This window comes from Populus euphratica, unplaced genomic scaffold (genome assembly GCF_000495115.2).
Source record: "Populus euphratica unplaced genomic scaffold, PopEup_1.0 scaffold740.1, whole genome shotgun sequence".
In the NCBI taxonomy this organism is placed as follows: Eukaryota; Viridiplantae; Streptophyta; class Magnoliopsida; order Malpighiales; family Salicaceae; genus Populus; species Populus euphratica.
Window position 1 is genome coordinate 25,979 of NW_011500603.1, and position 26,531 is coordinate 52,509.

At 30.1% G+C, this 26,531-nt stretch overlaps 2 protein-coding genes across 3 annotated transcripts; one reads left to right on the forward strand and one right to left on the reverse strand.

Moving 5' to 3' along the window:
• Positions 1 to 1,074: 1,074 nt before the first annotated feature.
• Positions 1,075 to 5,673, forward strand: LOC105115623 (serine/threonine protein phosphatase 2A 57 kDa regulatory subunit B' iota isoform-like; the record flags this gene model as incomplete). Its single annotated transcript, XM_011012565.1, has 3 exons — positions 1,075 to 1,220; positions 2,650 to 3,832; positions 5,013 to 5,673. Coding segments are annotated over 3 exons (1,674 nt in total), but the record flags the coding sequence as incomplete, so codon positions are not given.
• Positions 5,674 to 20,505: 14,832 nt separating this feature from the next.
• Positions 20,506 to 26,220, reverse strand: LOC105115624 (integral membrane protein (Protein of unknown function DUF92, transmembrane)). Of its 2 annotated transcripts, XM_011012567.1 has the most exons (5): positions 25,850 to 26,220; positions 25,550 to 25,772; positions 21,000 to 21,248; positions 20,754 to 20,891; positions 20,506 to 20,704 (listed from the first exon to the last, which is right to left on the reverse strand). In XM_011012567.1, the coding sequence occupies exons 1-4, from the start codon at positions 26,107 to 26,109 to the stop codon at positions 20,760 to 20,762; spliced, it is 864 nt and encodes a 287-aa protein (XP_011010869.1). In that variant the 5' UTR covers positions 26,110 to 26,220; the 3' UTR covers positions 20,506 to 20,704; positions 20,754 to 20,759. The 2 variants fall into 2 exon arrangements, with proteins under 2 accessions (XP_011010869.1, XP_011010868.1); XM_011012566.1 differs by having other exon boundaries at positions 20,506 to 20,891.
• Between the last annotated feature and the right edge of the window lie 311 nt (positions 26,221 to 26,531).

The window sequence follows — 26,531 nt, forward strand, 5'->3', positions numbered from 1 at the left end:
TCTTTTTAATTAAACTAGGGAGTAGACTTTTATTCTGAAATGTTTTATGTAACCTTACTATGAATATGTGAATAATTTTTTCGATTGAATTATTAAATTAAGTTGTTAAGTATTTTATTCTACATGTAATGCTTGTATATGTTTAACCAACATCTGCATGATTTAAAATTCAATTTGAAATTGAAAGGTGATAATTATTTTAGCTATTGTTTGAAATACCTTACTGAAAGGTGATAATTGTTTTAGCTATTGTTTGAAATACCTTAAGAAATTTATAGAATTGAGATATTTTAAAAAATTTTGTAATTATTACAAGTTTTACGATACTTAATAAATTTTTAATAAATTAAGAAAAAATTAAATATATAAAATTTACCACCATTATTCTACTCTCAAACGTCCCTCCACTTATTTGAATTAAGTTTTACAAAAATAATGACTTTAGCCATAGTTGACAAGTACGGTAACAAGAAAGATAAGAAATTGGAGCCCATCAGCGGATTGAAGTTCGACCCAGATGAAACTCAAGGCCTCGTCGGCCCTCCCTCTCCATGAGAAAAGAAAAGAAAAACATGCTATCTCCATGCATGTCGTCATAAGACAAAAATCACGTGACTATTGGACATGACAAATTAAAATCGGACACCATCATCATCTGACTATTGAACGTGCCAGGTTAAAATTCAACAGGTTAAGGTAGTGAGTGAATTTCCTAAATTTCCAAAAAGAAAAGAAGACAGGAAACATAGTAGTCCCATATTACATGATTAATATTCTGTAAATTATTGGGACAAACAGTGGGACCCCGCACCAGCCAAGCCTGGACATTCATTTGTTTTCTTTTCTTTTTATTTCTCTTTTTTCCTTAAACTACGATCAGAGTAGCAGTGGTAGATTAATGAAAAGATTTTGCAGTACTGTGTGGGGGTGGTGACTGGCGCACAGGTACTTGCAAAGCACCGAAAACGCCACTCCTCTTATTCTCTTCAATCGAGGAGGTTTTTTCTTTTCCTCCTTCTTTCTTTCATAATTCATGAAGATCTCAATGACTCATAATAAAAAAATTTCTCTCCTCCCCATTCACTAAAAAGTAGTTTGCTTTCTCCCCTCTTTAAAAAAGCTGTTAATAGTAAATCTCTCTCTCTCTCTCTTATAGCAACATTTTCATTTCTTTGCTTACTGAAACATCTCTCCTCTCTCCAAGTCTCGCTCATTTCCAGGTTCTCTTCTTTCTCTCTACTGCCTAAAGCTCAAAATTCTTTTGGTTGAATATGAAAATGCTACACTATATTTAATGGTAGCTATATAAAGTTCTTTTTTTTTATTATTTATATGAAAAAGGGTTACAATGAAGATCTGAGCTACGGGTAGATCATTGATCATTCACTTATCTTGTTATCATAATTTTCCCAGATCTATGACTTTATATATTCTCTGATTTTCTGCCGTGGACTGATTTGCTACTTTCTTTGTTTCTTGTTTCTCTTTAATAGAATGTTTGCTATGTAAATGTCCCTTGTTGTGATCACTAGTTTGGTGAGCTCCCCCATTAGTGTTTCTGGTGTCAAAATGATTGTTAGCAGGTTTGATCTGTATACTTTTTTTCTTCTTACTTAGGTTTTTGCAGTGGCTTTCTGAATGACGATACTGTAAAAAAGCATGCTCATAAATTAATGTAGTTGACTGGGACAATTTTGGGGTTGTCAGCTTTGATGCTGAAGCTAAATATTAATTGTAAGTAATAGGGAAATTTTGTAATGGTGGTGGGAGGGATCTCATCATCTATGGTTCTATGATAGTTCACAGAGCTGGATATGAAATATTTGGAAAAGATGAGCCATGTGGAGATGTTGTATGTGGTCTATGTTTCTAACGAAATAGTATCACACAATAGTATTTTCAATTTGTTAGGTATGCAATTTATCAATACTGCACCTATAATTTTGTGCTTCAAATAAAACAGAATTGTTAATATATCCAATTTCAATTTCTACTTGGAATGTCTTTGGCATAATGATGAGTTGTGGCCCTCTCCCAAACAGCTCGTGTTTGAACCTCTCCTCTCCTCTCCTTTGCACCAAAAATAAAAATGTCTTTGGCATCAATCGTAGTGTAGTTCTTGGAGAAATATAACAATGGGGATAGGCTCTCCTACCCTCTTTTCCCGTCTATAAAAGCAACAAAATGCTCACCAAACCCTAAGAAGGTCCTTACACTTCAGTGAAAATTAAGAACAGTAGTAACCCAATTTAGAAATACCAAATAATAGGAAAAATTCTGCATAATCCCTGATTTTAGTTTACTTCTCCTTCAAACTGGATTATATTTGGTGGTTATGAAAGTTATACGTTTTTTTGTTTTTCTTCTTTGGTATCAAATTTGATCTGGAATTTCTTTCTTAAGGGTTTTTTAGTTGCAATTCAAGTGATGAAAATTTTCTTTATAGATTAATTTATTACTTATAATAGTTTTGGAGGTGTAAAGATTTTTAGGTGTATTTGTTTAAAGGCTTGTTATTACATATAATCATTTCTTGTGGATTATTTCCTAGCTGATTTAAGAAGCAAAGAGCCGATCCTTGCCCGTTCCCCCCTTTTTTTATCTTCATCTTTGTTATATTCTAATACATTGCTTTTCACTGCAATCCAGGGTTTCGTGTGCTGAAAATTGTTGTATTACTGCCATGCTCAAGCAAATCCTTAGCAAAATTCCCCGCAAGTTCCCCAAATCTGATCCTTTGGATTCTACTGGGATTGATTGTGGCAATGATTCTACCTGCTCGGGCCCATCTACAAATGGTGGGAATTCTTTTTCTAGTCGGTTGAATGTTGTTAAACGGGTATCTTCAGCAGTATTTCCTGCAAGCATAATGGCTGGAATGGAGGCAGTGGATCCCCATCTATCCTTCAAAGATGTCTCAAACCTGCAGAAGCAAAACCTTTTTGTCAGTAAATTAAACCTTTGTTGCGAGGTTTCTGACTGCAGTGATCCAGATAAAAATGCTGTTCAGCAAGATCTTAAACATCAAGTGCTTATAGATCTTGTTGATTTTGTTTCATCCGGATCTGCTAAGTTTACTGAACCCGCAATTGCTGCAATTTGTAAAATGTGTGCAAATAACCTGTTTAGGGTTTTTCCACCCAAGTATCGTACTGTTAACACAGGTGGGGAAACAGAAGATGAAGAACCAATGTTTGATCCTGCTTGGTCACATTTGCAAAGTGTGTATGATCTACTCCTTAGGTTTGTTAGTTCTGTTGATGCCAAGGCTGCTAAGAAGCATGTTGATCATGCTTTCATATTGAGATTACTTGAGCTTTTTGATTCTGTGGACCCAAGAGAAAGAGACTGTTTGAAAACCATTCTGCATAGAATTTATGGAAAGTTCATGGTGCACCGGCCCTTTATCCGAAAAGCAGTTAGCAATATCATCTATCATTTTGTCTTTGAAACTGAACGTCATAATGGAATTGCTGAGCTGTTGGAAATTTTTGGGAGTGTTATTAGCGGGTTTGCATTGCCACTGAAAGAGGAACACAAAATTTTTCTCTGGAGGGCTTTGATTCCTCTGCACAAACCAAAATCAGTGGGTATTTATCACCAGCAACTATCTTATTGTGTTGTACAGTTTATAGAAAAGGATCCAAGGTTGACTAGTCCTGTGATTAAGGGACTGTTGAAGTATTGGCCTGTGACTAACAGCCAGAAGGAATTGATGTTTATAAGTGAGCTAGAAGAAATATTAGAGATGACTGGTATGGATGAGTTTCAAAAGATCATGGTCCCCCTATTTCGGCGAATAAGACGCTGCCTCAATAGCTCTCATTATCAGGTAAAGACCTCTTTAAATGAGTCGTGTTTGTTAAATCTTTTGACTCAATCTTTAAATCTTTCACAATTTTTCATGTGATACTATTTGTTTCTTAGCCTCCTATTCTCAATAGTGTAGAACTGCATTCTTGATAACTTGCTTTAGGTAAAGAAGCTTATGAAATCCATTCAACCGATGGGCATTGTGCCCAGGCCCCCATCATAGAAGTACAAATTTTGTAGTGATAAATCTTCAAACTGATGACCTTATTAAATTGTTCATTCAATGAACATTCTCAATATTATGCGTTGAAAAGGACTCAAACGTCCACGCTCTTTAGCACAATGGAAAATGAGGAAGGGATTGTAGGATTAACATTCATTATTTAGTTAATTATTCATGGCTTATATTATTTCTAAAGAATTTTACTAATTTGAGTAGTTTATTACAAATCTATTTATATTTCCTATTTAGTGGTTTTTCAATTCCTTAATGCAAAATCATGTACTTTGATTGATCCAATGTATGGAGTTTTCAAATAATTGTTTCTTTTTGTTTCTGCATTTGCCTTGTCACTTCTTGCTTCTGTGTCAGTTGGATAATTGTATCTGTAATCAGAAAGATCTTTAAAGCTCTGCCACTTACACCTTTTACTAAAATGGTAAGACAGGCTCTCTGATAGTGTGGGATAATAGTTCCATTATATAATAATTTGAAGATAAATGACTGGTTATCCCAGTAGTTGATACTTAACAAGTCTTGCTTGTTTCAACAGGATAAAGGAGAACATTATCCCGTACAGCTTATTGAAAACGCCTCCAAGTTTAAAATGTGAATGATTTTTTACAGTTTCTATTCATGCATCAAATCTGTAATTATTCATTGTTTTTTGTATGTTTTTATGTGGAAATTGCAAAAGGAATGGTGCTAAATCAGAGATAGCTAGAAAAATTGCTGCGTCAAAGATAAAAATAACACTGTTTGGGAACATTGAGATTTTTCTGTACTATAACTGGTAATAGGTTATTTTCATTACGGCAATGGGATGAATTCCTAGTCATTGGCATTTTCTCGGACATTAGCCATTGTCCTATCCTATACTCGATGAGGAATTTTCAAATCCGTGAAGATGTTCTTAAGACATGTTATGTTATGTATTTGTGTCCAGAGAACAATAATGAGCTTGCTTTCACCTTTCCAGGTGGCTGAACGAGCTCACTTGCTATGGAACAATGAACGGATCCTTAAACTTATTGAACATAACCGTCAGGTTATTGTGCCTCTTGTCTTCTCAGCTCTTGAGCAGAACACCCTGAATCACTGGAACCAATCAGTGCTTATTCAGACACAGCATATTAGGAAGATGTTCTGTGAGATGGATGAAGAACTAGTGCTAGCCTGCCAACGTAAGCTGGAGGAGCAAGACTCTTTGTCAAGTGTGGAAGCTGAGAAGCGGAGATTGACTTGGGAGCGCCTGGAAAATGCTGCAGATCTACAACCTAGAGCTGATAATATTTTACCTGTCTCGTGCTCTGTTACCTGCTAGGTGTTTGAGGGATGCCATGTGGGAAGCTAAAAAAAAACATATATATTAGCAGCTCTCATTGCAATGTTGCAAGAGGAAGGAGTTTGGGATGCTAGAAGGATTGGTCTGTGCTAAGGTGATGTATTATAGTGTTATTAAGTGGTAATACAGCTGCCTCTTGAAGGTTTGTTTGGCACATGGGGGGAGTTCAGTTGGATTGGAAGAGCCTCGTAGCGTGCAATTATGCATGTGTATTGACACTTCTATCATTATCGAAGGGCTCTTTATTTTGCCTGTATTTTATTCTTTAATTGATGAGTTGTGTTCTTGTTTCCGAGTTGTCGATCTCGAAATGGAGACCCTCTGTCATCTCTAATTGCAGCAAGAGCGAAACCCACCAACAAATTAACAATTTAAAAAAACAATGTGGAGAGATTTTGATGTATTTCTCCTCACAAATCATTTATTTATTGGGATGGTGGTTTGTTTTCTTTAATTTCTATTTTATTTTATTTTTTAATAGAAAAAGTTTAAACTTATAAATTTTTTAATTTATTTTTTATTTTATTTTTTAATATAAAAAATTTAAACTTATAATTTTTTTAATTTATTTTTTACAAGATCATTTAAGTAGTTTTATCTTCTGGACTATAAATTTGATAAATTAATTTAATTAATTATTTTATAATATAAATTTGATAAATTAATTTAATTAATTTGAGTTTTTTTAATTTTATCTTTAAATTGATTTTTTGTTGTTTTTTAATTAATTTTTTTAAAATTTAATTTTATAACATCAAACTAATTTAAAATTAAGATTCATAATTTATTTTATTTATTTTTTATTAGAAACTAATCTGAGTTGACTTAAATAATTTTTGTATTAATTTTATATTTTAATATTAAATTTATTAAAATACAAATAAGTATGCATGTTAATTTAAGTTAATCCAACTTCATTCAATATATTACCATTTCAATATTAATAAATAAAAAATAGTATTTTAAATATTTATTTTAAATTAAATTATTTTTTTATTGATTATTTTAAATCTAGTAAAATTAACAGAATTAAGTTAAAATAATCCTTATATAATTTGAAATATTTTTTTGTTATAAATATTAGCAAATCTTACATACTTGTTATGTTAAAAATAAGTTTTGATTATGCACGTGTAGTGGTATAGTGTTTACCTGTAGGGCAGCGCTGCAGGAATCATGAATTTTATTTATTTATTTCTTTTCCTTTATAAACCTTCAAGTAATGATCAGTTAAAATGGCAACAGGTCATAGAAAGTTGGGAAAAAGATAAGACGTATCTTAAGGTATTAGTTAAGTATTGTTTAGATGAATTTATAATGAATTATGTTAAAAATATATTTAAAAAAATCAAATAAAAAATAATGATATTAATTAAATACATTAAATAATTAATATTTTATATTGCAATGAGTTTAAATGTTTAAATAAATTAAATCACACTTACTTGTTAAAGCTTATATTATATGACATAACAATATTATTTTGAGAGCTATACCATTTGTACTTGAAAGCAAATTTACACGCCAATTAGTGCAAGTGGTAGATGCAAATTTCCTCGCATATTCAACAATCACGCTACTGTGTTGATGTTCTTAAGAAAGCCTACTCCTTTTCTCACACAAAAAACTGGAATAAAAGCAAAAATTAAAAGTAAAGGAGGATAAATAATTCTTTCTTTTTGTTTATATTTCATAAACCAATAAAAGCCTCTATATAGAGACCTTTAAAGAGAAGAATAATTTTTTCTTTTTTCAATGTGGACACAGACCATATAAACATGTATATAGACTTTGAAAGAGAAGAATTTTAATTTTTCAACGTAAAATAAAGTTTGAAGGTTGAATTTTGGTATTTGTCAACTCTATCAAAAGTTTTTTAAATTAATTTTTTATTCACTTATAATTGATTTTAGTTATTTCAATATTTCATGTTATAGTATTCATGTTGAATAATATTTACTAACAAAGTTTTAACAGAAAAAATTGATAGATTCCACTTTTAATTAGACCTTAAATGTACCTAAAAACCATGTTATAGTATTCATGTTGAATAATATTTACTAACAAAGTTTTAACAGAAAAAATTGATAGATTCCACTTTTAATTAGACCTTAAATGTACCTAAAAACCATGTTATAGTATTCATGTTGAATAATATTTACTAACAAAGTTTTAACAGAAAAAATTGATAGATTCCACTTTTAATTAGACCTTAAATGTACCTAAAAACCATGTTTAAAACTCAACGTCTTCAAAAGTTTTCTACATGAATGAAAATTGATTGAACAATGTAGGAATACATATTGAATTGTAGAGACAAATTAAATCAATAGATCACTATATCATAATAAAAAGTTTTTAGCTCTAGTCTTATCCAATGATGTATTGTCAGATTTATTCGACTAATTAATAAATATAAGATCTTAAATTATTCAATTTTTTTACATAAATCAAGATAATAATACTTATATAATTTTTTTTTCTCATAATTGTGTTTCTTTAGGCCCAAAACAACTCATCATTTTATGCAATTTTTTTTCTCATAATTGTGTTTTTTTAGGCCCAAAACAACTCATCATTTTATGAGTGTTTTAAAGAATTTTAGCCTTTTATAATTCTTAAAAAAATGACCATATTTTTCTTTCATATAAATAATCCTTTACTAGACATATTCTATTATATTCCACTTGGTATACCAAGATATGAGATTATTAAAAGCATAACTCACCCTCATCACACTACAACTTACACCTTTGTCATCACAGGAATAGACATAGAATAGTTATTTTTTAGTACTATTAAGAATGTTTTATAACTTATTTTTTCTTTAAACTTAGATCTTAGAATCTCCAGTCAACTAGGTAGGGTTTACCATAATAAAACTTTTTCATCTTTAAATGCTTTAAAACTATTTGACTTTATATAGTCAATAAAAATATTCATTCAAGAGCAAGTATGTCTATAATATATATAAAATTACCTTTATATTATTTTATATCATCTCAATTGCTAATTGAGGTATAAATTAATGGTGTTGTTTTCGGCCAACATGGAATATCATCTAAGAAATTTCAAAACCACGTGACTTTCTTTATAGTTTTATCAAGAGTAATAAACTTTGATTTCATCATAGATCTTGTGATGAATGTTTGCTTATAAGACTTCTAAGATACAATTGCTCCATTGAGTATGAAGACATATCCACTAGTGGATTTTGAATCACTAGTATTAGTAATTAGTACTTAAAAGTGTATTTTTATCAAGGTTTTATATAAGTATTTTGCACTTGAAGTATCAATAACTCCTTAACTAAAACATGTTTTATAATAATAAGTCTGATACTATAAGATACCTTTAATTTATGGTAAATGATCATCTTAAATGCAGGCATATCACATAAATCAAAGGATTGATTGATGAGTTCAACTACTAAAATTGAGAAGACAAAGAGAGGGTGAAGCATAGAAAAGAGATGTTGGTTTACTTCAAACTAGAACACTATTTAGTCATTGAAGTATCAATAACTCCTTAACTAAAACATGTTTTATAATAATAAGTCTAATACTATAAGATACCTTTAATTTATGGTAAATGATCATCTTAAATGCAGGTCTATCACATAAATCAAAGGATTGATTGATGAGTTCAACTACTGAAATTAAGAAGACAAAAAAAATGTGAAGCTCAGAAAAGAGATGTTGGTTCAATTCAAACTGGAGCATTGTTCAGTCATTAGGTCATATCTGGAGCTATAAAACTTAAATGTGGGTCTGCTCTATATGGATAGAAAGTTAAGACATAGGCTTAAAACATTCATGGGAATGCAAGACTCAATTTTGTTGTTTGGAAGTTCAAATCTTAGCATCAATGGAGAAGTCCAAATTTATCTTGCAGCCTAGACATTGTTCAGTGTCCAACCCATATCTTGAGTTCTAGAAGTCTAAATAAGCTCAAAAAAAAAATTTGTTAGGAAGCTAAGATCATGTTCTTACTCTTTTTTTATTGTAATGCTTAAGTTTTGCTTATGTTAATCTCTTGTTTATACTTCTCATTTATTTTTCTTTATTTAATTAACCTTTATCTTATTTATGTTCTTTATCTTATTTATGTTCTTATCTTAGTTATTTATATTTCTCTTTTATTATGTTTAGTTAAGTTTATTATGTTAAGGTGAAAAAGTTACACTAATGGTGTAAGAATAAGTATGGTATAAAGTCAATATGGACCTTAATGTTTGATAGTAACATGTTTTGTATTTGTTATCTTGTTCACTTTTAATACTTTGCTTGTTAAATGGTTAATCTTGATTTGTGTTGTATAACACTTGGTACAATAAATACTTAGCACTTTCTTTTAATTTGATAAATATATAGATTTGCAAATGATTTATTCTCAAAAAGAAATCGAGGATAATAAAGGCATCGAAAATGTTGATACGGATCTTTTATCAAGATTGAAAAAAGATTCGACATCCAACATCACATTAATCAAAGATTACTTTCCTCACAAATCTTTACTTTCTCTTAGTTCAATACCTTGGTTTGCTAAAAATATCAATTTTCTTACTTCAGGATTTTTGCTAGCTTACTAAAGTACTGAAGACAAAGGAAAGTTTTTGAACGAAGTGAATAACTTTTATTGGGATAACCCTTACTTATTCAAATATTATCCTGATCAAATATTTTAAAGATACATTCCCGATAATGAGGTAAGTAGTGCCATTAAATTTTTTCATTCTGAGACATGTGGGGGGTCATTTCTCATTAAAAAAACTGCAAAAATCTTACAATATAGATTTTATTGGTCCATCATATTCAAAGACACACATGTGTTCTAAAAAGCTTGTGAAAATTATCAAAAGTCAGCATTTATTTCAAAATATAAAAAGTCTTTGAATAATCTTCTATTGACTTTTGGGACATATCCTAGTGGCAATGTGCATTGTGTCTTTCATGACTTATAACCCCATTTTCATAAAAAAAAAACATGTTTGCCCATTTAAAAAAAAAATGGATGAGAAGTCTATCCCCTACCCATAGAGGACGTTTAAGCCGTTCTTGAATGTAAAACCAATAGAAGATGTGAGTCACAATCACAACTACCTGTACATATATATGATTTTTCAAAATAAATAAATAGAAAGAGAATAAGAGAAAGAGAGAGAGAGAGAGAGACTTCAACCGGCGTATATATAGGTGGTATGATTGTATTTTTAATTTCTCATCTATAAAATCTTCTCTTCCTTCCCTTCATTTCTACTCAACCCATACATTCAATAAATATAGAAGTGTGTAGAAACAATAGGTTTCTCAAGTCATTACATAATAAATATTTGTATTTTTTGTGGATCCAATACTGAAAACAAAATAAAATTTTTAGAATCAGCAAATCATCTTGGTCAGGTACTAGCTAAGAGAAAGATTCATTTAATTTATAGGAGAGGCAACCTTGGATTAATAGGGAGTGTGTCAGTAGCTGCATTTTTAACAGGCAGTCAAGTTTTGCAGGTCGTTCCCAAAGCTTTAGCAAAAAAGGACATCATTAAAAAAATAATTGGAGAGGAACTCAAAGTCTCTATAATGTTTAATCGAATGAATATAATGTTTAACCATATTGATGCCTTCAATACCTTATCAGGTGGTTTGGGCTCATAGGAAAAGATCTTTTATATTTCCTCATGGGCTTAACTACACATTCACTATAAACTCATAGGTCTGTTAAATGTTAATGGTTTTTATGATAATTTATTGTTTTTTCTTGATCATGCTGTGGAACAGAAATTCCTAACATCTTCGGCACGACAAATTATAATCTTTGTTGCTGCTGCTAAACAATTAATTAACAAAATATGATCTTTTATCCCTGTAATTGATCCCTCCATGAGTTGTATAAATTAGTCGACTAAGAAAAGCTGTAAAAAGTTTAAATTGGATTTGAGTTTTCATTTGTGAAACCTTGTGTCTTTTAGTTTTATTAATAGCATATTATTTTATTTTGTTTGTTTAAATGTATTTTAGAATTGTCAGTGTTCATTATTTCAAATGATGTCTTTTATACTCTATCTTTCTACCTTAAAACATTGAGGGCAATGTCTCTTTTTGGTTGAGGTAAAGGGTAGTAGTTGATATTTAAAAAAAAAAACTGTATTTTTTATTTCATAAACCATTTGCAAAACTATTGTTACTAGGATGGCAAAGTAAAGGAGTTCTTTTATTAAAGTGACTCTTGAGATGCATCATAGTAAAAATTCTTAATAAAGTCTATTAGAATACTTCTTGAAATATTCAAATTTAGAAACTCTTGCATTATCATCAATTGATTTTGCTCATATACTAATTTAACAAATATTCTTAAACCTATATTTTCACACACACACTTTAACATATGATTGTGAGTTGCACATTAGATTATTAATTATGAATGTTCTATTTGTTAAAGATGACAACTAAATAAAAAAGGATACTATATAATTTGTAAAAAAAACAATTGATGATAATAAAAACATAGATAAGTTTGGTTTTGCAATCTCCTTAACCTAAGAAATTTAGTACGAATGGGTGTTTTAATACCTCATACTTTAAAGTCAACTGACTTGGGAGCTATTGGCTTAACACTTGTTACATAGGCTAAGGAGAAAAGCTTAATCAAATATTGCATTATCTACGTATCAGTATCTGCAACCCAAGTTACTAAGCTCGCAAAGGTGTCTCAACACTTAATGCCCTAAGACCATCTGGTCTAGAAGTCATTAGTCAAAAGCTTGTTGCATGGGTTAAAGATGCATTGTGTTATCTGTATAAATATTAAAAAAAAGAAAAAAAAAATAATCTCAACCCAAGGAAGTTAACCTTAAACATTAGAACAAAATATTGTTTTCTTCCAATAAAAGCCTCATCATCTATGTTTTCATACATTGAGCACATAAAAAGGAAGGCTTATTAATATATTGGTAAGGAAGTATTGAGCAGATATATAAATTTAATGAGAGTTTTTTTTATTTGAGTAGATTAATGGAAGTTGAATGATGAATGTCTTGCTTTGCAGAACTTGTAAATTATTTTTCTATTTTAACGCTTTGATTATTACAGACTAGTAATAAGTTGGTTGGGAGTGTGATTAGTACTTAAAAGTATATTTTTATCAAGGTTTTATATCATCATTTTGCACTTGAAGTATCAATAACTCTTTAACTAGAACATATTTTATGACAACATATCTAATAAATATAGGACACCTTTAATTTATAGTAAATGGTCATCTTAAATATAGGCTTATAACATAAATGAAAGGAATGATTGATGAGTTCAACTATTGAAATTGAGAAGACAAAAGAAGGGCTAAGCTTAGAAAAGAAATGTTGGTTCAGTCCAAACCAGAATATTGTTCAATCATTAGGTTATATCTAGAGCTGTAAATCTTGAATTTCAGTTTGGTTTATATGACTAGAAAGTTATGACATAGACCTAAAACATTTATAAGAGTCCAAACTTAATTTAGCCGTTTGGAAGTTCAAATTTTAGCATCAAAAGAGAGGTTCAAATCTATCATGCAGCCTAGACACTGTTCAATGTTTATTCTATATCTCAACTTCTAGAAATCTAAATGCATTGATTTTTTTTTTTTTTTTTGTAAAGTTGAGATAATTTTCTAGAACTTTCATGAAAATTATTTGCTGAAATTCTGATATTAGCAATGATATTTTTGATCAAAAAAGAAGATAATAATTGTCATCAAGTCAAGATATGGCCACACACTCAATATTAGTCATCAAATCAATAGTTTTAAATTTTGGCTTATAAAAGGAGGCATTTGTCATGCATTTAGGCATCTTAGTTTTCATATCAAGATCATATTCTTGCTCTCTTTATATCTTTATAATACTTAATTTTTGCTTATATTAATCTCTTGTTTATACTTTTTATTTTCTTTCTTTTTTTACTTAGTTAACTTATATTCTACTTATGTTCTTATCTGGTTTATTTATGTTTCTCTCTTTCATTATGTTTAGTTAAGTTTATCATGTCAATGTGAAAGGGTTACGCTAATGGCGTAAGAATAAGTATAGTATAAACTTAACATGGACTTTAATATTTGATACTAACATATTTTGTATTTGTTATCTTGTTCACTTTTAATACTTTACTTGTTAAATGGTTAATCTAGATTTATCTTATATAACCCTTGGTACAACAAATATTTGGCACTTTCTTAGTTCAACCGTATGGTATAACCGACACATGTGCTATGAAAGGAACTTGAATTGTTGTTAGCATAAGTTATAATCATAATACTTGAAAATATTTACAAGTATTAGCATTATTTGAATAAGATAACTAATATAATCATGTTAACAATTTATAATCCGATTGGAATATCTTTTGTGTATAGTTTCTAGTTGAGTAATAAAAAGAGTTTATACTATACTTGTTTGAAATATTATTAATAGATCCTCTAACCTTAATAATTATTTTATCCTTCTTTAATATTTATATCAATATCACATCTTAAGAATTTTCTTCAACTTGTTTTCATTTATTATTTATAATTTATATTATTAACCTCCCTATGGTTCAACTCCAGTCTTGCCGGATTATTTATTACTTTAATACTCATATACTTAGAAGAAGACATCAATTATTTGGTCATGTCGCTAAGCTCGAAGGGGTGTCTCAACACCTAATACCCTAAGATCAACTGGTCTGGGATTCATCAAAAGCTCATTACATTGGTTAAAGATGCATTGTGCTATCTGTATATATAAAAAAAATTAAAAAATAATAATCTTAACCCAAGAAAATTAACCTTAAACATTAAAACAAAATATTATTTTCTTCCAATAAAAGCTCCATCATCTATGTTTTTGTACATTAAGCACATAAAAAAGAAAGGTTTATTAATATCTTGGTAAGCAGGTATTGAGTAGATATATAAATTTAACGAGAGTTTATTTATTTGGGTGGATTAATGGAAGTTGAATGATGAATGTCTTGCTTTGCAGAACTTGTAATTTCTTTTTCTATTTTATAGCTTTACTTACTAGGGACTAGAAATAAACTGGTTAGGGATGTGATTAGTACTTTAAATTGTATTTTTATCGAGGTTTTATATCATCATTTTACACTTGAAGTATTAATAACTCTTTAACTAGAGCATGTATTATAATAACATATCTAATAAATATAAGATACCTTTAATTAATAGTTAATGTTCATCTTAAATGCAGGCCTATCACATAAATAAAAGAATTGATTGATAAGTTTAACTATTGAAATTGAGAAGACAAAGATAAGGCTAAGCTTAGAAAAGAGATGTTGGTTCAGTCCAAACTAGAACATTATTCAGTCATTGGGTCATATCTGGAGTTATAGATCTTGTATTTCAGTTTGGTTTTTAAGGCTAGAAAGTTATGACATAATTCTAAAACATTCATGAGAGTCCAAGACTTAATTCTACTATTTAGAGTCCAAATCTTAGCATCAAAAGAGAAGTCTGAATCTGTCCTATAGCCCAAACATTGTTAAGTGTTTATCCTATATCTCGCGTTCTAGAAGTCCAAATGCACCAATTTTTTTTTAGTTGGAAAGATGAGACAATTTTCTAGAATTTACATGAAGACTATCTATTTAAATTATGATGTCAACAATGATGTTTTCAACAAATAAGAAGATAAAGATTGTTGTCAATGTCAAGATGTGGTCACACACTCAACAATCAGTCATCAAATCAATAGTTTCAAATTTTAGCCTATAAAATAAGGCATTTGCCATACATTTAGACATCTTGGTTTTTAGATCAAGATCATGTTCATGCTCTTTCTTTATATTTTTATAATGCTTAAGTTTTGCTTATATTAATATCTTGTTTGTGCTTTTCATTTTCTTTCCTTTACTTAGTCAATTTATATCTTATTTATGTTTGTATCTTATTTATTTATGTTTCTCTTTTTCATTATGTTTAGTTAAGTTTATTATGTCAATCTAAAAAGGTTGCACTAATGGTGTAAGAATAAATTTATTATAAACTCAACATGGACTTTAATATTTGATACTAACATGTTTTGTATTTGTTATCTTATTCACTGTTAATACTTTGCTTGTTAAATGGTTAATCTAGATTTATGTTATATAACCCTTTGTATAACAAATACTTGGCATTTTCATAACTCAATCATATGGTATAATCGACACTTATGCTATGAAAGGAACTTAATTTGTTGTTAACATAAGTTATAATAATGAATACCTGACAACATTTATAAGTATTAACATTATTTAAATAAGATAACTAATATAATCATGTTAATAATTTATAATCTGATTGACACCTTCTTTGTGTGTGGTTTCCAGGTGAGTAATAAAAGAAGTTTATACTATACTTGTTTGAAATACCATTAGTGGATCATTTAACCTTAGCATTGGTTTTTATCATTGTTTAATCTTCACATTAATCTTACATCTCAAAGTCCTCTTATTATTGTTGTTATTGTTTTTGTTATCATCATCATTGTTGTTGTTGTTGTTGTTGTTAATTTATATAGTTAATATCTCTATGGTTCGACCTCACTCTTGTCGGGTTATTTATTATTTCAACACCTCTACTCTTAGAAGAAGACATTAATCTTTTAGTCTGTCATTAGAAGTTGCTAAAAAGTTTGAAAAGGTGTTTGTGAGGTTAGGTGAAAGTGAGCTTAGGTATATGAATTACTTTTAAAAGGTTGATTCAAAAGGGGAAAAAAAAAAACAAACATAGGCCACCTAGTTTAAAGGTCTGGAAAAATGCTAGAACTCTGGTAAAGTTCTTAAAAAAAATTTATATGGTTACATTGAAATTTTCTAACTCGTTGCATGTTACATCAAATTTATTTTTCAATGAATTAGTTTATATGCATACAAACTTGTTGTAATTGTATAAAAGTAGAGATCATATTTTAAATGGAATGGCGATGAACATGATATTAAAGTCTAAGAAGTATTGGGATTGTGAAATAAATCAGAATTTGTTATTATATGTAGCTAATGTTTTGGATCCACGTCTCAAGTTGAAATATGTGTTATATTGTTTTAATGAGTTGTATGATTATGACAATGTATAATTGCTAATAAAAAAGGTGAAAAATAATTTGGTGAGTTTATATAAGTTTTATTTAAAAGCTGATGAAGTGGTGAATGATAATGGGCATAAATAGGATGTTAATGATACTATTGATGATATGGAGTTAGATGTTAACATTTTAGCTTGATTCAAAAGGTATTTATAGGAGGAAGATAGTGTGAAAAATATAAATGAGGCTGAAAGGTATTTGGTTGATGGTTGTGAAAATCTCAATGATGATAAATTAGATATTTTGGATTGGTGGAAGAATAATGCTTAAAAATATAAGATATTTTCGAAAATTGTACAACATGTTCTAGCGGTTGTATACTCAACTAATTTTAAAGTTTTATATATCCAACAATAATTCAAGTATTTATTTGTTGTCAAAATTGATTGTATTATGAACCAATTTCAACCAATATTAGAATTTTGATAAATGATTTTGAAATCTAAAAAAATCTTAAATCAGATAAATTTTTTTATAAACTTATATATTTTATTTTATAATTTATTATAATTCTAAATTTTGAATTCCAAATTTTGACATTAATAGCATTAACTATTAAGGAATTAAAATGTAATGTTATTTATGTACTTTTTGATTGAGATAATAATTATATTTTAAAGTGTTTTTAATTTGAAATATATTAAAATAATATTTTTTTTATTTTTTAAAATTTTTTTTATATCTGTATATCAAAATGATCTAAAAATATAAAAAATATTAATTTAAAAAATATATAAAATTCTTTACAAAAATATTTTTAAAATAAAAAGTAAACCATTAAAAACCTCGGAGTTTGCGTTTTGCATTTGCTTTTCTTGGGGGCTGCTGTTAAAAATAAAAATAAAGAATGAAGGACGGTGCGTCTCATCTCTTGGTGATGCGTTTTACCTATTTACCCTTGTTCTTAAAAACCCCAGGGTAAGTTACATGGTCGAGGAAATTTCCAGCTTTTAAAAAAAAAAAACGCGTGCTGGTGTGGATTTAACCTCTATTGTTACAACTATTCATGGCATACTATTATATATAAAACTGTTTTCCTCCCGACAAAATTGCATGAATTATTAAGCCTGCACCGAACTAAATTTCTGGGGGGTCTGACAGTAAGGGCCCATATGTTGCATAAAGTTCCTCGGTCTGCAGCAAAGATTAAAGTCTTTGGATTGAGTGCAGGTCTGCCCTTAAAACCTTTTTTTTTTTTTTCAGTACATTGTATATAAATATTCTGGGTAACAGTAATATTATTTACAATTAAAAATAAATTAATAAATTAAAAAAGGAAAATTTACTGTGCTGCTCTTCCTAAAGGACATTATTCATTGAAATAATATTGCTGTATATTTATTTTTGAAATAATTATCTCAGGCTCGTTATTTAATATAACATGATTTATGATAAGATTTTGATAGGTTAACTCAATTAATTTGAATTTTTTAAATTAATGTTTTATTTTATTTTATAATATTGAATTGATTAAGAATTAAATTTTGTAATTTATTTTATTTTCTTTATATAAGTTTATTCTCATCTTATGACTTAGATCATGAGTATGGCAACCTTGGCTTGAGTTATTTTTTATTTTTTTTAATTAATTTTTTTTAATTTTATGTTTAAATAATGAGTTGATTAGAAATTAAACTTTATAATTTTTTTATTGAATTATCTCAATCTCATGACCCGGGCTACATGTATGGCAGGTTAATCTAAGTTGATTTAGGTTATTTTTTATTTTATTTTTTAATTAATTTTTTTAATTTCATCCTTCAACATTGTGTTTATTAGAAATTAAGTTTTATAATTTGTTTTAATGTATTTTCTATAATATTATTATGGTCTTATGACTTGATATATGGATTGAAAAATTAATTCGGATTGACTCGAATCGATCTAATATGTTGTTGTCTTAACATTCTTTAAAAAAAATCACCTTAAATATTATTTTGAGTCAAATTACGTTTTCACCAATCATTTTGGTTATCTTTGAACCTACAAGATAATCAGGTCTCATGACTTGGTATGTAAATTAACAGATTACCCAAATTAATATGAATTCATTCAATATTTTATCATCTTAATATTTATAAAATAAATTTCATCATACATATTTATTTTTATATCAAACTACTGGCCATCCAAGTTAAAAAAAAAATAATCACAATGGAACACATACGAATAATCTAGTTTAAATCTTGATTCGATCTACAATGGAACACATACGAATAATCTAGTTTATATAATAATAAGACATTGTGATTTTTGTATGCATTTGAGAACATGGTTAAAATCATGTTTTTTTTTAATTTTAAATTATTTTTTTGTATAATTAATTTTTTATTTTTTTATTTTTTTAATATATTAATATTAAAAATAATTTTTTAAAATAAAACATATTTTAAATAATAGCTATTTACCCAAATCGATCCTTTATTTTTTTTTTTTTAAATTTTAAAAAAAAAAACCTTAAATGTTATGCAAGATGATCGAGCCTCATAACTTGGTATGCAAATTAAAAGGTTATCAAGTTAATCTGAATTGATTTAATATTTAATTATTTTAATATTTATAAAATAAATTTATTTGATATATTTATTTTCATGTCAAACTATCGGTCATCTAATTTAAAATAACAAAAACAAAATCTTCATTCAATCAATAATATAACAGATACAAATGATTTAGTTTACACAATGAGACGTCGTGATTTTTGTGTGTATTTATAAACGTGGTTGAAAACGTGTTTTTTAAAAGATTTAAATTATTTTTATTCATAATTAATTTTTTTATGTTTTTAAATATTTTTAATATATTAATATTAAAAATAATTTAAATAAATTATATTTTAATATATTTCTAAACATACCCAACAAACCAAAAAAATAGCATGTGAATAATAAACCCTCCTCTGTACAGGCGGCCAACCATGCATGCCACTTTGCTATTCCCTTGAGAAAGTGACGGACCACTTCGCTCTTCACGGGTGGTCGATGTCCCGGCAATAGGTCAGGTGAGTAAAGCAGCAGCCTATCCATCCTCTTGACACAGTACGAGTAGAAAGCACAGTGAGATATTTAATGATAAAACAAGGTACAAGCCGTTCTCATTCCACAGTTGTACTTCTAAGATATTGATGGACCATTCTACACTGAGTTTCCTCGAAAATTGTTAACTAATAAATAAAAATAAAAATATGATTTTTATTTTTAATATAATAAATTAAATGACATTTAAAGTTTTAAACTAATAGATCATCCAAACAGTCAACAGAATTGTAAATGATAATTAAAGAATAAAACGAAAGGTACAAGAAAAAAAAAAGGTTTTTTTAATGAAAACTTGTCTTTTTTGCTTTTTTGTTATGGCAGAAATATGGTTGGTTGAAATCTCTCTTCTTACCTTTTCAAGCTCAATATCTATGGACCTAAACGTGAGAAGATAAAGTTTTATGACTAAAATGTGAGGATCTATGCCTATAAGGACTAATATGCAAATAAACCTACAATTACCAAATTGAGCTTTTACAAAACCTTCAAGTACTAATTGAGCTCCTCAAACATCCAAGGATTAAAACGTTAAAAAAAACCTTAGGGACTTGATTGAATTTTTCTAAAAACTTTAAAAACCAAATTAAACTTCTTGCAATATTCAAGAAGTGAGATTTGAGAAAAAAAAAATAAAGTTTTATGATTACTAACTAAGACTACAAGGATCAAATTTTCAAAAATATAAAACTACATGAATCAAAACTTAGTTGTGCATCCATGAAGAGGTGGGCGAAGAGGAAAATACCCATAATTTGTATTTGTATTTTAAAAATATTTTTTTAAAAAAATAAATTTTATTTTTTATTTAAAATTAATATATTTTAGTATTTTTAAATTATTTTAATACATTATTGTTAAAAATTATTTTTAAAAATTACTTTCGAATAAAAAACAACCAAATCACCGAGAAGAGAAAGGCTGCCTCCATTCTTTAGTCCGTACCAGCTATTATATTCCATTATTGCTGCTTAATTTGTATCTGTTTCGAAAAAGTTCCCTTTTACTTGTTTTGCTTTGCTCCTTTTCTCCATATTTTATTTATATTTAGCGCTAAAACAGAACTGTTTGTGGACTCATAAGTACATTCATGCCTTAGAAACGACAGTTAATCAACAACCAGTTTCTCAAGTGCCACGAGTAAATTGTACAGAAGGAATCACCATGACATGCTACCAGATCGGAAAACATGAGGTATTCATGAGAACGGCTATAATTGCAACTTAATCGAACAATCGGCACTGTTCAGAAAATGCATGCGCAGCCAACGGAAGTCAGCAAGGCGGTCAGCAGTACAGAGACAAGGTTCACAGCATTGTTGTCGAGAATGTCGAGTCCTGAAATTTTCCTCACTGTTGGTCCAGGTTTTCCAACAACCTGCTTAAGACAGTCAAATGTTATCCTTCATTTAAATGCACATGGTTATGGCATCACCATGCCAGCACCAGAGGCGCTCGATGATAAATAGTAGAAGGAGCAGCTTACTTTGTTCCGAACAGTGCAGAATCCACTGAATTGCAAAGTAGCTCCCAACAGAGAATCTATCAGACTCCCACATAACCCTGCCAGTGCAGCAACGGGTATAACTACGAGCTGCTTGAGTGCTACATCAAACACACATTTCGTTGTGAAAAACCCTATGAGCACGAATGCAAGCCCAATAATACCTCCTGCTGCTGCAGCTGCTAGAAGACCTGCTAACGTGACACCACCATTTGTACCCCTCCGAACAGGCTGGTGATCAATTATATAGGAAACTAGTCAGGATACAGTCTCCAAGATTTACAAATTCAATTCCATCAGTCTGCATATCATATGATTTTCAGTAAGAACTTTCAGTTCTTCATCCATAGCCTTTTGCCAACATGGGCGTCCTACTAATTTCTAATCGACAAACATGTTTAAAGCCTGCTGCAAGAAGTGTGCTTCTAAATTTCGCAAACCATGCACGTGGGACTTGTTTGAGACCATCAAGTGAAATTTCTAATCGACAAACATGTTTGGAGCTAGCCAACGAATATCCTGGAGGTGGGGTCATTAAAATAATTTCATCTATGTCAACACAAAAAAAAAAAAAAAATCATTCTTAACATTCATTTGGGATAAGCTACAGTTATGAGAACCAACGATAGCTAAGAATGTACGCACAATAGTCATTTTGACAGCTGGAGCAAATGTCTCTTTATAGTCCATATTCTTGAAGATACCAAGAGCCATTAAACAAAGTTTTGCACCTGTCCTAAGAACCATTAGGTTTAACACTATACACCCACTTGCCCTCAATAGGTTTAACATTAGTAGGACATGACATAAGATCCCAAGTATGATTTTCAGTAGTAACTTTCAGTTCTTTATCCATAGCCTTCTGCCAACATTGGTGTCCTACTAATTGCTTAAAAGAATTAGGGACATGGAAAATACTTAAAAAGAAAAGGAAAGAAGAGGGAGGATACCCATACTGATCTGGAGGATGTGTCTGATGAGAGGAAAATGACAAACATGAACTAGACTAGGAGATTAAGAGGGTTCTTTAGGAGAAGTGCGACCAATGCTAGACTATCATTGTTGATAAACAAAAATAGGTTTAGAACATTCAAGAATAGCCTTGAGTGATTCAAATGAAGGTAGAATAGAGTAGGATGTCGAAGAGGAGGAAGAGAAGGAGAATGATGTTGATAGAAAACACATTCTTTTTAATCATAACATTACAAGAAACAGGCATTTTTCTTTTTGTCAAGATCATAACACAAGAAACACTTTTGACTTAAGGCATATCGTAGGAAAACACTTTGTGCTGTTTAAGGAGAAAACTTGGTTCGTTCATGAGGAGAAAGATGAACATAACAAACACACCCAAATGTATGCAGTAAAACATAATCTGAAGATTTTCCATATAATTTTAAAAATGAAGATGTATTGCCCGAGGTTATGGAATTTAGAAGATTAATAAGATATACAATAGTTTGTAAAGTCTCAATCCAAAAAGAACAAATAAGTCAATTAACATGCATGATCAATTTCTAAAATCTAATGTTTTTTTTCAACAAGACCATTTTATTAGGAATTGTAAGGACAAGATTTTCATGAAATATTTTATCACGAAGAAGTTTTTGAAAATCAGTAGACATGTATTCTCCCCCTGAATCAGAACGTGATGTTTTTATAGTTTTTGAGAAATGAGTGGTAATAAGATTAACAAATTGCTAAAAGACATCAATTACTCCAGATTTATAATGCAAGAAATAAAACCAAGTCGTATATAATGCTCAATGAAAGTAACAAAATACTTATTGCACCAGCATGGGAAAAACAAGGCACCATACCCCAAACATCATAATGCACTAACTCAATAAAGCACTTGTTCCAGTCATATGAGTGGGGAATGGAAAAGTCTTGATCTTACTCAATGCAAAACTAGAAAAAGAAATTCGCACATCCTTTTTAGAAATATGAACTTTATTAAGAATCATTTTGAATTGAGCATGTATAACAATCTTATTAAAGGAATATGTTCTCGATGATAGTGCCGCAAGGCAAATAGATCATTTTATTCAAGCTAGATAAAATAGAAGCAAACACATTTAGTAAACTTTGGGGTTGCAGAATCAGACAAAACAATCTTCCAATTTTATGCCCCTTCTTGATTACCCTCTTCATGTCCAGATCCAGAACAACACAACCAAAAGGAGAAAAAACAAGACAATTATCTTCCACAGGTTGACGAACAGAAATCAAATTGTCAATTTAATACGGGACAAGGAAAGCATTATCAGATGTAAAGCAATCAGTATGAATAATCCCACTTCCAGACATAGACTATCCTCAAATAGTATGAATTTGATTAGGACCGTGGTTGGGAAAAAAGTTTGGCAAGATTTTGTGAGGACCAAGTCATATGATTTGAAACAATGAAGTCTGATTACCATGTAGGTTTTTTTAAACTAAGAAATTCAGTGCAGAAAATGCAGATTGAATCATTTGTAGGACCATATCAAGAGTAACAGGGACAGAACCTCTGGCATTAGAAGAAACGGTTGAAGAAACAGAAGACCTTAGTGCTAAGAATCCACATGGAAGGCTTGATTTTTGTGATTTTGTAGCCGATGTGTACAACCCCCAATCATACGCCCAGTCTTCTTACAATAATGACAAAGTGCCCTTAGTGTTTGCATCAAAAACACTCAAAGTGCCTATGGTCTGTGCATGAGAAACACTGGATCATGCTCATAACACGAAACTTTGATTTGCGTTCTGTTGGAAAAGCCACCTTAGATGGCCCAATGTTTTGTTGTCACGCTTCCATTGTGCTCAATAACTTGAGCCATTGTTCTTCTTCAATAATTCTTGGAGTCATGGCACAAAGAGGCTCAAACTCATTTCTAAGTTTCATGAGAAATTGATGTTGTTTAGGTTTCTTATAAATATTTTGTATTACAGAGAGGTGCACAGAGATGCATATTCAATCCAAAGAGATATAAAACCAGAACAATAGTCTTGAACAGTCTTATCACCCCATGCATATTCTCGAACATCATGTTCTATTTGAAATTCTCTTGCATCATCTTCCAGATGATAGACCCCTTTTAGATAGTTCCACATGTCAGAAGCAATATCATATTATCTTCCAGATGATGGACCCCTTTTAGATAGTTCCACATGTCAGGAGCAATATAATAGGATCGCAGATTCTATGTTATATGTGATTCAACTTGACCCAAAATCCAACTGATAACTTGAGCATTGTTTAGAATCCATGGAGCTTGATCTATGAGATCAATTGGTTTTGTTTCAGTTTCTCAATACAACCCCAAAATTCTTTTCTTATGTAAATGAAATACCATTGAAAATAATTACTCCCATAAAAACAAACCGATATAATTTCCTTTTTTCCCGACATATTTCCAGTAAAAAAACTGTCAAAGGAGAAATAATACCAGATAACAGAAAGAGAAATCAATTTTGATGAAGAGTCAATTGGGCCATTAACACAGAGAATTGGCTGAACTATAGAGAAATTCTCTTGACATCCTGGCCAACAGACAAGAAGCAACCAATACTGCAAAGACAACAAGGTGAAAAAAAATTCTAAACCCCCCTAGGCTATGATACCATGATAATTTGAAAGAAATGAAAATATTTTCTTTCTACCAAGTTGTTGTTTGTCATGTGCATAGGTCCATATTTATAGTTATAAAAGAGTCAATCAAATCCCTTAATTGACTAACCAATTCGTTAGTTTATGCTAGCTAATTAAGTCCAGGACTGCATACCTATTACAAATCACAATCCCTAATTTACAGCACAAATCTCATCAAATCTGTTGATACTGATTATTTTTGCTTATGTTTACACTACGTGCCTGAATAAGATTGTGTTGTTTGCATTCAGTTGCCATCGTTATCATTGCATTTACAAACAATCTGTTAGTAAGCTTGTTTCTCTTCTATTCTGATTCCTTGTTTTTTATCATAAGTTACTGGATTTCAGTTTAAGCGGTGTGCCTTAACCATCTTTGATTTAAATTTAGCTTATTCATCAATCTTGCAGTCCTATACATTTTTACACTGTATATTCATATCTCATTGCTTTTGATCCTACCAGTATCCATACAAACATTCTCATTGTCTCATTATTCTAGAGTCATGAAAGAGCATTAGCTTTACTAGTGGTGATTGCGCACGCATATATGCGAGGTGACTTGCATCATTCTTGAAGCTTTTACTATTTCATAGGGAAGAGAGCTAAGGGCTGCTGCTGCTAGGCAGGCTCTTAGTAGCTGTTACTTGCTTATAGTCACCACTATAGCTTAGGAGTTAGAAGTAGCTTAAGTGAAAGCAAGTGAGAAACTAAATCTACATGACGAAAACCCATGGTAGTATAACAAGAAAACACTCTGTATCTGTAACCACCCCTCACCCTCACTCTCTGTTTAATCCATTTTGTCGAATCTTCCTATTGAGTAGTGATTTTTTATCTAATTACCAGAAAATAGTGTGTGTGTGTGTGTGTGTGAACAAAAGAAGATATCGATCCACCTTAAAGGTTGTGATCAAACGAGGTTGCGCATCGCTGAGTACACCAAGCTCGGAAGACCAAGTGTCTCCATTGCAGCATGAATAGTGACCGATGATCCCTCCAATAAGAGAGGTGACGACGGCCGATTCTTTTCCATCCAAGCACTTGTCCTCCCAGCCGGCCAATCTCCAAACAGCCAGAACCAAAACAGAAGCTATACCACTATTAGACAGCACTTGTATCCTAAAAATTACCCACAAAAAACAATTAATTATATTTACGGAAGCCAAAAAAATAAAAACAAATAGATAAACAGATACCAGTTTCTTTGTCCACCCTCCTTGAACTCGGCGTCAAAGCGTCTCTTCTTCTCTTCTCCAACCTTGGTAAGCTTGGATGAAATTAAAAAGAAGACAAGCAATATAGCTCCAAATCTGTAACTAATAGCAAAGTGAAGGGTCATAACAATGAACCCAGCAACTGCTCCTGTTACGTCTAGAGATTTTCTTCTGTAAGCTTTAATCGCGATTACAGAAGAGATTAGCACCGCTACTGACGGTTGGATGACGATATTATCCATTTCAGTTTGAGATGGGATGGCTTCCTTTTTTTTTTCTTTTTCTTTATTTTGAGAGAGGGAGGATGGCTGGAGGGGTCACTGTATCAGATGGATGTGACACCATGGTTTGCCGGGGTTGACCGGCAAAGTAGATACGAATCGGGTTAAATCATAAAAAAATTAAAAAATATTTAATATTTTAATATTTTATATAAAAAAATTTAAAAAACAAACTATATAAATATAAATTATACATATTATAAATAACTATACTTGGTTTCATTGAATCGTCTAAATCACCGAATGACTTGATAAATTGACTGAGTTTAACTATTTTTTAGTTTTTATTAATTTTTTATCTTACTTGAATGAGTTTAGCCACTGAATCGATCAAGATCAAGTTTCAAGCCGATTTGTTAGATTGATCCACGTTTAATAATTAT

Bases quoted from the DNA above. Each gene is read 5' to 3' on its own strand.
- LOC105115624 (XM_011012567.1), bottom strand. From the start codon at position 26,109: ATGGATAATATCGTCATCCAACCGTCAGTAGCGGTGCTAATCTCTTCT. The intron at 25,773-25,849 runs GTATCTGTTTAT...GGTAATTTTTAG, and splicing joins GAGGGTGGACAAAGAAACTG to GATACAAGTGCTGTCTAATA. The intron at 20,892-20,999 runs GTAAGCTGCTCC...TGTCTTAAGCAG, and splicing joins TCTGCACTGTTCGGAACAAA to GTTGTTGGAAAACCTGGACC.